We start from the raw sequence: 13,516 nt of genomic DNA on the forward strand, positions 1-13,516 counted from the left end.
TCAGCATTTTATTAAAAATAATAATAATAAAGAGAGAAATGTGGTATCCACATATAAATTAAGTATAAAAATCAAATGAGTGTTCATAGTTGAACTGACTGTTTATAGTTCATAATGCATGAGCAAAACCGAAAGTTTCTGTGATGACTGCCCTTGTACTGTTCACTATGTAACTTATTCACTATGTAAGAATTTGTTCTCCATGTAAGAACTTGTTTGTTATGCCTCAGAAGACTGGAGACTGACGAAAATTAGGCTTGGGGTGGATTAATGATTGTGCATCGAGCATTGACTCCCCTATACAGAATTTTATTTTTGTTAACAACCATTTGATCAATAAATATGAGAGATGCCCTCACAAACAAAAAAAAAAAGAAAAAAAACACTTCCAATGGTTAAATAAATAAGTAACCGGGATGTAATGTATAGCATAAGGAATATAGTCAAAATATTGTAACAACTTAGTATGGTGATAGCTGTTACCTAGAATTATCATGTATATAAATGTTGAATCACTATGTTGTACACCTGAAACTAATGTAATGTAATACTGTGTGTCAACTACCCTTCAATAAAAAATAATTATCTACAGGAAAAAAAAAAAAAAAAAAACAAGGTGAAAAAAAAAAAAAAGAAGTGAAAGACCTATACCCTGAAAACTATAAGACACTCTTAAGAGAAGTTCAAGAGGACACTAACAAATGGAAGCTCATCCCATGCTCTTGGCTAGGAAGAATTAATATCGTCAAAATGGTCATCCTGCCCAAAGCAATATACAGATTTGATGCAATCCCTATCAAATTACCAGCAACATTCTTCAATGAACTGGAACAAATAGTTCAAAAATTCATATGGAAGCACCAAAGACCCCGAATAGCCAAAGCAATCCTGAGAAAGAAGAATAAAGTGGCAGGGATCTCACTCCCCAACTTCAAGCTCTACTACAAAGCCATAGTAATCAAGACAATTTGGTACTGGCACAAGAACAGAGCTACAGACCAGTGGAACAGATTACAGACTCCAGACATTAACCCAAACATATATGGCCAATTAATATATGATAAAGGAGCCATGGACATACAATGGGGAAATGCCAGTTTCTTCAACAGATGGTGCTGGCAAAACTGGACAGCTACATCTAGGAGAATGAAACTGGATAACTGTCTAACCCCATACACAAAAGTAAATTCAAAATGGATTGAAAACCTGAATGTAAGTCATGAAACCATAAAACTCTTAGAAAAAAACATGGGCAAAAATCTCTTGGATGTGAACATTAGTGACTTCTTCATGAATATATCTCCCGGGGCAAGGAAAACAAAAGCAAAAATGAACAAGTGGAACTATATCAAGCTGAAAAGCTTCTGTACAGCAAATGACACCTCAATAGAACTAAAAGGTATCCTTCAGTATGGGAGAATATATTCATAAATGACAGATTCGATAAAGGGTTGACATCCAAAATATATATAAAGAGCTCACACACCTCAACAAACAAAAAGCAAATGATCCAATTAAAAAATGGGCAGAGGAGCTGAACAGACAGTTCTATAAAGAAGAAATTCAGATGGCCAACAGACGCATGAAAAGATGCTCCACATTGCTAGTTATCAGAGAAATACAAATTAAAACCACAGTGAAATATCACCTCACAACAGTAAGGATGGCCACCATCCAAAAGACAAACAACAACAAATGTTGGCAAGGTTGTAGAGAAAGGGGAACCCTCCTATACTGCTGGTGGGAAGGTAAATTAGTTCAACCATTGTGGAAAGCAATATGGAGGTTCCTCAAAATGCTCAAAACAGACATACCATTTGACCCAGGAATTCCACTTCTAGGAATTTACCCTAAGGATGCAGCACTCCAGTTTGAAAAAGACAGATGCACCCCTATGTTTATCGCAGCACTATTTACAATAGCCAAGAAATGGAAGCAACCTAAGTGTCCATCAGTAGATGAATGGATAAAGAAGAGGTGGTACATATACACAATGGAATATTATTCAGCCATAAGAAGAAAACAAATCCTACCATTTGCAACAACATGGATGAAGCTAGAGGGTATTATGCTCAGTGAAATAAGCCAGGCGGAGAAAGACAAGTACCAAATGATTTCATTCATATGTGGAGTCTAAGAAATAAGAAAAAAACTGAAGGAACAAAATAGCAGCAGAATCACAGAACCTAAGAATGGACTAACAGTTACCAAAGAGAAAGGGCCTGGGGAGGATGGGTGGGAAGGGAGGGAGAAGGGAGGGGGAAGAAAGGGGGCATTAAGATTAGCATGTATAATGTGGGGGGACGCACGGGGAGGGCTGTGCAACACATAGAAGACAAGCAGTGATTCTACAGCATCTTACAACGCTGATGGACAGTGACTGTAATGGGGTTTGTGGGGGGGACTTGGTGAAGGGGGGAGTCTAGTAAACATAATGTTCCTCAGGTATCGGTAGATTAATGATACCAAAAAAAAAAAAACCAACTCATTTCAGTGTGCCCTGACTATATTATGGAAGGTTATCAAAACAGTAAGAATAGCACTGGTTTACCAAATAAACTGTAATGCTACCTACTCTTCAAAATTAATACACATACATTACAATTGGTACACTAGCTGCTTCTGTCAAAAGATCTGTAATCAGAACAATCTATTACTAACCAATGAAAATTAACTTGACAAATGAAAATTCTTTACTAGGCACATGTAATACCAGGTTTACTAAGTTTGAGACTAAACAAAACGCACAGGAAGAACTGAGTTTCTATGTGTGCTTTCAAGCATATAGTCAGAACATGATTCTCAACTTTAAATCTTGGTAGAGAACCTTCTTCAATATTCTAAATTCCAAAAATTATCCAAGACTGAAATAGTTGGTCCTCTAATTTTAAAATTCTGTGATTTCTATAAAACACTTGTGTTTTCTGTTAACCAAACATACCAGCTAAATATCCAAAGAATTTCTTCCTGGTACATTTCCTGGTTAAATGATTTATGTTTGGTATGTCGTAATTAACATTATTATTGTTTTTTTTAAAGTAGAAATTAGTATTAGTTCAATAATATTAAAGGTCCTTTAATACTATTTAAATAGAATATTTTAAAATAGGCCAAGTTTTACAAAGGAAAGCCCTATTTAGTACTTGTAATGACATATGAGCACCATAAAAATCTTTCTCTTTCTCCAGATGCGAAAGTATCAAACTTTCCCTTTCTGCATTCTCTCCACCCACAAAGACCCACATGCCTTCCCCCACAAAAGCTTTTTCACCCTCGCACCAATGAAGGCTTCCCTAGAGTGAACAAAAATAACAGTTAAACTAAAGGATGTTTACTATCACAGGAAGTTGAGGAAGGAGAGTGCTAATGCAGCCTGCATTTTTCAACCAATACCCAGAGAGCTACAGTCAGTCTTTTGACTTCTACTCTGGGTCTCTTTGGCTAGGAACACTGGGATGACTAATACAGAAGAGAGCCTGGAGCTATACATCATGTTTGCTTTCCCACCTATAGCAAAGGTGTTTAAATTCCAAACTAGAGATAGGAATTCCTAAATATTAACACAATCTGTCTCTTACAAATTACCTCATTTTCCATTTCATTCAAATCACAGTTTGAACACTAATTATGGATAAACTACAACATGAATATTGTGTATATTAAAACACATACTATGTTATAGGCACAGAAATATTAGAAAAATCTAGGTTCTAATTAACTGTAGCTCTTTCATTTATTGTCTTTAATAAAATAGTTTTTATTCTAAAAACAAAAGTTGTCAACAGATAAGGACCACATTGCTCACATACTTTCATTCTAAAAACAGTAGTAAATTAATAAGGAGAAAGCAGTGAGGGAAGCATTCACTTAGTATATGTGAAATCTTCCCTAATTGCTCACCTGATAATGGTGGTGAAATATATAACCGAATTTGAAAAGAAGTTAAAGAAACTTTCAATAGAAATATTTTATTTGGACTTAAATCTAAATTATTAAATCTATTTTAAAACAGCAATTTTTAAATTATTGAAACAGGCTTCTTTATTATTCACCAATTCAGTCAGTACTTATCAAGTACTTTCTATGTGCCAAGCATTAGAATAGATATATCCTTCATTTTATAATAACCGACATTTTTAAGGGCTTACATGTACTAAGTAATGAACTTAGACCACAGCACTTCATATGGTAACAACCTTACAAATACGTACTACTTTAGCCCCATTTGACAGATAAGACAAAAACAGTGTAGAAGAACTTTCCCATGGATATGTAACTAACTATAAGGGATTAGGTTGGCAATTGAATCCACTAGTGACCTAATCACTCTTCAGGGGCTTACAGTGAAACTGTGGAAGATATACACCAGGTAAAACTGCTTAATAATGTAATGAAAGTGCAAATAAAGTGCTTTGAAAGTATAAGAAACATAGTTACTGCCTCCTAGAAGCTTTCATTCTAAGACTAAAGTCAAAGTAGTTTGATGCTACTTTAGTAAAGATGTATCTACTACTTAGGTATACTAATAGTATTAGTAACTGCATATTTTAAAGTCGAGAATCCATGAGAACTAGCATTCAATTTCATTTCAATTAAAAACCTGTCAGACCATACAGAAAACAGGATCTTTTCTCTCATAATACTTCAAAACAAAAATGGGTAAATAATCTGAAAACATGCAAAGGAAGGAATTACAAATACAGAACTCTCTTCAGAGAAGGCACAAAGTGCCAGGAGGCATAAAAGAATTCTTCAGGTGGGCCTGACAGTTAGATCTCATGTCCCTAACCTCAAGTAAAACTGGAGTTTAGAGATGTTTTTTTAATCTGCACATAACACCTACCATTACTGTTTATTATATTCCTATCAAAGAAAAAGAAGTCAAATCAGCAAAGGTTAAAAACAAAATTCAAGGAGTGAACAACAGATTCTGCTTTGGGCAATTTCAAGACAAAGAAATTTAAGAAGTATATAGTGTCTAAGAAACTGAGGGCAACAAAACTTAATTTGTAACAGAACTATCAACTTTCTGTTAGAGAGTCAGGGATGGATTGGCTACAAAGGAAAAAGATGACTGCTCATCCTAAAACTACCACAAAATTACAGAAAACTGGATCTCTTCACAATAAACAAAAATAAATTTATTTTTACCTTATTACTGGAATACTTCCTGAGATCTAGAAGAAATCTGCACTAAGCACGGTCTATGGACACAAACTTAAAAGTCAGCAGGACTAACCAAGAAACTGCAAGACAGTGTAAGACAACCATATAATCTTTGGCACATCAACTCACCTCTCCTTTAAAGTAACATGGAAGTATTCACCTAGGTTTTATATGCACTTGGAGGAGTCATTTAGGTGTAAGGCTGTCATATTGTATACACTTAGTTGTTCACACCACTGCTTACATAGGTTCCGAATGTCTTGTTAGAAAAAGTTCTTAGAATTTACACTGGAGAAAACACTCATATAACTTTAGGGGATGGCAGAGAATGCACTGTTACCATCCTATAATCTCGCAGAGGAAAACCCCCTTAGGATACTGTTTATTACCCCGCTAAATAGCAAGAACTGCAGGCAATGTCTAACTACAACTAACTGTAGTTGCTCCCTGAGACCCTGAGACTTCACTCTTCCCCTGAGTATTCAGACTCAGTTAATATTTAGAATTAGAATCTCTAAAACTAAAGTGCCAACTAAGATGTGCATGCATCACTCTATGGGGAAGTACAGAACTATATATAAAAGCAAAGAACTTGGTTGGGACAGATCTAAAAGCACAATTCAGGCACTAAATGCCTATACCATGTTCAAAAATGACTACTTTTTCTTCTGTTATTTATTTTGACTGACAACGACCACAAAGAAACTCAAAAGTAGAGAAGAAAACTTGGGGCATCTGGTGAGCTGTTTGTCTCACTTGTATATGTAAAGTCAAGTTTCATTTGTAATCACAACTAAGAGAGCTACACAAGTTGTACCAAAAGTAATCAGCATTGTAAATATGTTCAGATAAAGTGTATCATGGGCAATACTGACTGTTTGAAGTTATTATTAAAAAGTATAGTTGAGGCAGAAAATGCCACAATACTAGTTAAGTAGCCAAAGCTTAGGGCCCTCCCTCTTCCTTCCAATATCTGGGGAAGAATGAAAAACAAGTCACTATCAATAAAAGTTAACCTGAAATTACCACTACATAGCAAACAGGAGTTTTACTGAAAAACAGATTTCAGTAATTAATGTGAGCAATCTAAAATAATAAACATTTCCCAGGACTTCTAAACTGTTACATATGGAATTCACAGGATGGCACGAGTGAATTATTTGTGGGGAAAAAAAAGTTTTCCTCTTTCCGAAGTTATTCTTCAGTGAACTGGAGGAAAAATAAATGAAAAGCTTTGTTTTCATTATATTTTTTACTCAGTGCTAGTTGTTGATAGCAAACCATCAGTAATTGTTTCAAGACACCTACATTTCTTAAACTACCGAGATATATGACTTTAACTTACAATAAAGAAATGAAACCAATCCCAACTATTTCTAAACTCGACAATTTGAGTCTATCTAGTGGGGTGATCAAAAGCCTGTCACACACACGTTACACAACGACTTTTCGATAAACGACTTAGGCAAACCATCCCAGAGCAAGGACGTCAGACTAAAACTTTAAAAATCCTAAGAAACATTCTGAGTTCAGGCTCTGTGCAAGCACTTCAATGAACAGAATGTTTAAAGCTTCCTTCGCTCTCAAAAGCCAGGTCCACCCGGCGCTAGGGGCGGGGACCTCTGTGGGGGACGCGGGCGCCCCCGTCGGGCTGACGAGGCGTTCTTGGCCTCCGCCCGTCATCTGGGCCAAGCCCGGCTCACTCAGGGGTGCCGACCGACCACGGGCGACGCGGGAGCCGCCCTCACTCACCGTTGAAGCGCTGGTCGCCGACACTGCCCACGGAGAAGCAGCGGTCGCCGGGGTTCACAGCCCCGGTCAGACCTGGTGCAGGATCATTTCCGCGCTTTAGCCCAGCAACGGACGCCGCGTCCGGCTCATGCCTGGGTTCGGCAGCCGCTTGCCTCCCTCTTCTCAGGGGCTGTGTCCGCTCTTGAGCGGCGACGGCAGCGCCAGGCGCCAGGAGCCAGAACCGCTCAGCCGGGGTCCGCAGCTCATTCCGAGGCCCGGAGGGGGCGGGCCGGCGAGCGGGCGGAGCGCTGCCCTCGTCCGAGTACCTGTCACAGGCCGCACGGGCCCAGGTGAAGCTCGCGGTCGATTCAACGGCCGAGACCCCAGGCCGCCTCACCTGCAGGGCCGTGGCGTCCACACGCTTGCGCCGGGCTCCGGGAGGCTACCGCCGGGAGTGCCCAAGTGGCGCAGTCAGCACGCCCTCGCCTTCCCCGCCTGAGCTGCGCCTTTCAGCTCCGGTGCGCACCGTCCCCACTGGCCTTCACCTCCCACTACGCGTCTCTAGAGCCTTTCGCTCGAAATATCGCGAGAGGTCTTGGGGGAAGAGGCGAACTGCGGTAAAGGGCTCCCTATACACTATACAACTCGGATAGTGGGTATGAAAAAGCCTGTTCTCCTCAGATACTGGCCAATCCCGAGCTCCGGTCCAGTTAGGGCTCCGCCCACTTCTCAGGACAGGCCAATCTCTTTGAGGCTTGTGAGCGACTCCGTCCTTTTGAGTGTTGAACGTGGGGAACCTGATAGAAACATAACAAAACCAGAATGAGGTAAGAGTTATCAAATTGTGCCTTAGACCAGGGTTTGATCCGACTGAGGGTCCAGAGCTTCGATAGGAGAAAAGCATTATAAATGGGGTTGCAGTGGCATCCGTCCTTGTAGAGACTACAAGTCCCAGCAAGCACCGCTCCCGCAGGCAGCCCGTGAGGGCTCCAGCTAACCAGCTCCTTAAAGCATCTCTATCCCGGCGCAGGACTTAACCGAGTGGCACGAGCGTTTCTAACTCGCCGAGCAGGGTACTTTCGAACAGTTCAAACCCTTGACAATTACTAAAATGAAATGTTTTCACCTAAGTTTGCCTTAATCTACATTTTGAAGTAGTGCGGCTAATCATACTGCAACCAAGTCTCGCGTTTCAGCATTTGTTTTGGAAACCGAAGAATTCCAAAATGATCAGTGTGACAGTTAGCAATAGTAAGAATCAACTCTTACTGTATTTTAACGCAAGTTCACTATTATTATTGGTAAGCATCTGTTTATATGTCTCCTCCCATGTACTGTAAGTCTCTTGGGGACAGACTGTCCTATTCGTCTGGGTTTCCCACGTTGTCTAGCACAGTGCTAGTTCCCGTTTAGGTGTTCAATGTTGAATGAATGTAGAAACTCTCCACCCAGAAAGAGTATTTTTTTTAATTACTAAGTGTTTTTCACATAAGTTTGTTGTGGCAAAACAAAAACAAAAAAGCAAGCCTTTGCACGTCATACTTGGATGGGAGGAGGACTACTGATTTTTATTTCCTTTTACTTCCCAAAGGTTTTTACAATGTATATTTACTTTGTTTTGCAATAAAAACCTACATAAAAAAAAAAGTTTAAGAGTTACCCTCCTTTCTCTAACTTGAAAGATGTAATTCAATTACATTACTTATTCCGGTCTCATCATAAAAATGAGGGACATAAAATTTACTTTCTCTTAAAAAAACTATTTTAGTGTTGTTTAATGTAATTACAGTTTAATTGGTATTTTAATTATTAATTCAAATATCATTTAAAATGGTTTCGTTTACTCTTACAGCACTAAATTATGTTTTCTACCTTTATCTTGCATCTACCTACCAATTCAGCATTTTATTAAAAGTAATAATAATAATAAGGGAAAAATGTGGGATTCACATATAAATCAATTATAAAAATCAAACGCATAATCATATTTGACCTGATTGTTTATAGTTCATGATACGTGATCAAAACCGAAACTTTCTGTGATATGACTGCCCTTGCACTGTTCACCATGTAAGAACTTATTCACTATGTAAGAACTTGTTCACCATGTAAGAACTTGTTCATTATGCTTCAGAAGATTGGAGACTGTTGAGAATTAGGCTTGGGGTTGATTAATGATTGTGCATTGAGTCCCCTATACAGAATAATTTTATTGTTGTTAACCATTTGATCAATAAATATGAGAGATGCCCTCTCAAAAAAAATGGTTTCGTTTAATTTTATATTTTAGACCCTACATGAAGATTTTTCTGTGTCCCACATAACTTCTTCATGTACCCAAAGTTTGAGATGTTACTCATTCTATTCTGCCCAGTTTCTTATTTTGAAGGGCATAAAGTATAGCAGAGTAAAAGAACTAAGCAACCAAGTAGTTAGGATATCTGACATATACTCCTCATCTCACATTTGCTATGTGACCTTGGGAAGTCTTGTTAACTTTAAGACTCATTAATTTCATCTATAAAATTAGCAAGTTAAACCTGACTATCAACATTTCCATTCCCACAACTCTGTACATATGTTAGTTTTCATTTAATTCCTTCAGCCTTGAGAAGACTACCTGAATTTAAATTCTGGCCTAACCACTCAGGCAGGTTACTTAATCTCTCTGTGCTTTACTTTTTTTTTAATCTATAAAATGGAGATAGTTACAGACTTTCTTTTTATATAATTATCACGAGGACTCAATGAGTACAGTGTTGGCATGTAATCAGAAATCAGTAGATGTCAGCTATTATTATTAAATAAACCTAACCTTTTCATTAACTTACTCTTTCCAGGGTTTTCCAAATAGTGTCAAACCTCAGTGTAAATCAAACTTTCCAGAGTTGTTGGAGACTACACAAATGTTCTGAGGCCATACCAGTCTGTATGTAGAACTGTGGAACTACAATAGCTAATGAAATGCAAGAGTATTCTTTTGCTTCTTATTCATCAGAAACTACTAGTTTATTCAATTTCCCATTAAACAACCTATCTTTGATATACAGCAGAGAACTGTTGCAATGAAACTATTAAATGCTTGTAATTCATTTATTTATTCTCCTGCAACTCTGACCTGCTGTGTGGCTTTATATATGAAAATTATATGAAATTCACATATCCATGAATAAAATTTTATAGACACAGCCATGCATAGTCCTTCAGGTATTGTCGATGGCTGCTTTCACACTGCAACTGCAGAACTGAGTAGTTTCAACAGAGACCAGATAGCCTGCAAAGTCAAAAATATTTACTAGTTGGTCCTTTATAGAAAAAGTTTGATGACACCTGACTTAGAGGAAGAATCCTCTACTTTATGGCCAATGAAATAGTTTTTGCTATGCAGAATTGTTATTCTACTAAGCATGACAACTGAGCTTAGTTATCAAAACATTTAATATTAGTGACTACATGCGCATCTTTAAATATATCTACTGCCTCTCTGATTCCCCAGTATTTGTCATAGCACAGTCAATATTCACTAATAGTTGAACAAAAGGATGAATGTAGACAGGACCTGACTTACATACATGCAAAATGTTCCCTGAAAGAATACGCCAGAGAGGTGGCTGTAGGCAATCCCTTTGCTTCCAAGCTGCTGCTTCTCATACATCACCCCCCTAATGTCACTCACCTCCCCTTAACAAGGCTAAATCCAGTCCTGACTTCGTATGCAACTTGAGTGTAACTCCGACCTTGTGGCAAGATTAGTAATGTAAGGAAATGGAGGAAGTGAAGGTAAATTATGCATGTCTGCCTTTCATCCTCCCCTCCCTGTCTCCTGCCCAGAGGCCACTAATCCACCTCCTAACATGAAAAGTCCTTGGAAATTGTTGAATCTAATTATTCCCTTAACTATAACTGAATTTTATCAGTCTGTCTTTTGAATGCTCAAAGACTGTGTGCTTTTGTTTTTTCCTCTAATTTCTTTAGTTACTTCAGTTTTTTTCTTTAGCTTTATTTCTAAGAAATAAAAGAGGAAGGATGACTCCACAAACGGAAACTTGTATTTTTAAAAAAATAAAATGTTCTATACTCCATATTATTACTAGCAGCAAAATCTCTTAAAGAACTAAAGTGCTGGAACTGGCAGACCAAAGAGAAGCTGTGCTCTCTCCAGTGCTAGTCTTAAAGGGAAGAGGGACATGTATCAGACCTCATGGGTGGTGTAAATGTAAAGAAAAGCAAACCGGTTCAGCACTGAGATCCTGGTGGGGAAAGGAGCGTATAGGAAGCCAGTTCAGATTGAGAAGCAATCATGCCTCTTCCTTATTCTCTGGGTTCCTGAAATCCTTGTTATTACCCTCCTCCCTGCCGCCCTCACGCTAAACTCATCAATATAAATCCCTAATCTCCCAGAGTCTATGCCACAGGAACCACCAATAGGGGCTTCAGACACTACTGCCAACACCCAATAGACCAGAGAAGTTAGAAGTAAAGGGAGGCCCTAATGTCATAACAAGGCTGAGTCAGGGGGACTGTGTGGCTGGCATTTCACAAAAGCATTTTAAATTCATAATCTCATATAGTATGAGGGTCACTGTGCAACTAAGACATTGACTGTCCCATAAACCTGCCTACACTGCCAATGGCAACCTTGCTATAGGGAAATCCATCAGGAATATTACAGGTTAAATAGATATTTGAGCAATGATATAGGACCCTAACCATCCTTTTTAATAGTGTTACTATAGAAAAATTAATTTCAGTACCTCTCAAATTTGATGCTGGCCATTAAATACTCTTAGCTCTTAGCTCACACATACTTGCCTAGCTGGAGGTTTCTCTACCCATAAGCATTTAAAAGGCAATTATTAATAAAGGCAATTGTTTATTAAATACCCACTATATATCATAGTAGGTATTTTACTTATCTCATTGAAATATCAACAACCTTATAAGGGTAATATGTCTGTTTTACAAATGAAAAGAGAGCTAAACTCAAAGAGATTAAATAATTTTCCCAAGGCCACATAAGCCTTGGGTCATATCACCACTTGAGGAGTTGAACTCAGATGTCTTGCACTTCAAAGGCTAAGTGTTCTCCAAAAAACCCTGAATCCCAAGAAGAATACATTCAGAGCCTATCACTTACCCCCTTGCGAGCAAGATGAGAAGAGAAGGGGAGGGGAGGGGAAGGGAGGGGACCTCCTTAAATTATATCTTCAGTGATTCTCTTCTAGGAAGTACCATCTTCCTCAGTTTTGTCCTCCCCTTCTTGATAAAGGAAGGAAAGCTCACCTCCTTACCTTGACCCATTCCCCATAAAGGCAAGTCCTTGTTGAAGGATAAAATACACATCTCCAACCAAAAAGTACCTCAAACTCAGCCAGTTAGGTGGATGGATATTCACTGGGTTAAAGGCAAGTACTTCTAGAAAAGTTTTAGAATTACCAATAAGTCAAACACATCAGATTGTGGCTTACCTCATACCCATTGGAATTTTTCATTAGGGGGAAGAAGAAATCAAGACATGTAATTTCCCTCTTTCCCTTTCTCCACTGCCTGGTTTGTGAGGTTGACTCTGTTCGCCATATCTTCTCTTAAGACTTTCAGGATCAAGTGATTTCTGACTAAGAAACAAAAGCATAATCATCCCATTCCCCACTGGATGTAGACGAAAACTGGAAATCAAATCAGGGACAACTTCAAAGGAGACATTGGAGAAGAGCCAAGCTGGGTCTTCCAACATGAGATGACACACGTATTTTTGCTGTTTCAAGATCACTTGTATCTAGCCATGTCACTCTGAAAACGTCACTACTTTCTGGACAGTTGGACGTGTTTTATTAGGAAAATGATTTTTCTCTTTGTTTCTGTGTCTGCGCACTGATAGGTTCAGTAATAAATGTGTGAGAACTTTCATTTGGGGAAAAAAAAAAGAGATGCCATTTTGAAAGGGAAAGGAGAGGTCATGTGGAAGACAGCAGCAGGGAGTTCTGTTTAGCCAGGAACAACTTACAGGCAATGAGCTCTGGAACAGGAATGAAGAAGAGCAACTATCTCAATCAAAGTCCCAGCAAGCTATTTTGTGGATATCAACAAATTGACTTAAAGTTTTATGGAGAGGCAAAAGACCCAGGATAGACAACACAGTATTGAAGGAGGAGAACAAAGTTGGAGGACTGACACTACCTGATTTCAAGACTTACTATAAAGCTACTTTAATCAAGACAGTGTGGTATTGGTGAAAGAATAGACAGATCCATGGAACAAAATAAAGAGCCCAGAAATAGAATTACGTAAATACAGCCAATGGATCTTTGACAGAAGAGCAAAGTCAGTACAATGGAGCAAAGATAATCTTTTCAACAAATGGTGCTGGAAAAAAACATAATGTGCAGGAAAAAAAAATCTAGACACAGACCTTACACCTTTCACAAAAACTAACTCAAAATGAGTCACAGACCTAAATGTAAAACACAAAACTATGAAGCTCCTAGAAGATAACATAGGAGAAACCTAGAAGACTGATGACTTCTTAGATACAATAACAAAGGCAGGATCCATGAAAGGAACAATGGATAAGCTGGGCTTCATTAAATAAAAAACTTTTGCTCAGGAAAGACAATGTCAA

General features: G+C 38.4%; 1 protein-coding gene and 1 pseudogene across 1 annotated transcript in view; one reads left to right on the forward strand and one right to left on the reverse strand.

The window, feature by feature from the left end:
• The window catches only part of LOC118921399 (uncharacterized), a 326,145-nt gene extending 318,344 nt beyond the window's left edge, over window positions 1-7,801 (reverse strand). Inside the window, exons 1-2 of the mRNA XM_057490497.1 lie at window positions 7,769-7,801; window positions 6,919-7,339 (exon numbers count right to left, since the gene is read on the reverse strand). Of these exons, the coding sequence (XP_057346480.1) occupies window positions 6,919-7,339; window positions 7,769-7,801 (454 nt within the window). The remainder of the gene's footprint in view (window positions 1-6,918; window positions 7,340-7,768) is intronic.
• A 2,809-nt stretch (window positions 7,802-10,610) lies between these two features.
• Window positions 10,611-12,633, forward strand: LOC130680230 (60S ribosomal protein L39-like; annotated as a pseudogene).
• The last annotated feature ends 883 nt before the right edge of the window (window positions 12,634-13,516 follow it).

This window comes from Manis pentadactyla, chromosome 13, assembly GCF_030020395.1.
Source record: "Manis pentadactyla isolate mManPen7 chromosome 13, mManPen7.hap1, whole genome shotgun sequence".
Classification (NCBI taxonomy): domain Eukaryota; kingdom Metazoa; phylum Chordata; class Mammalia; order Pholidota; family Manidae; genus Manis; species Manis pentadactyla.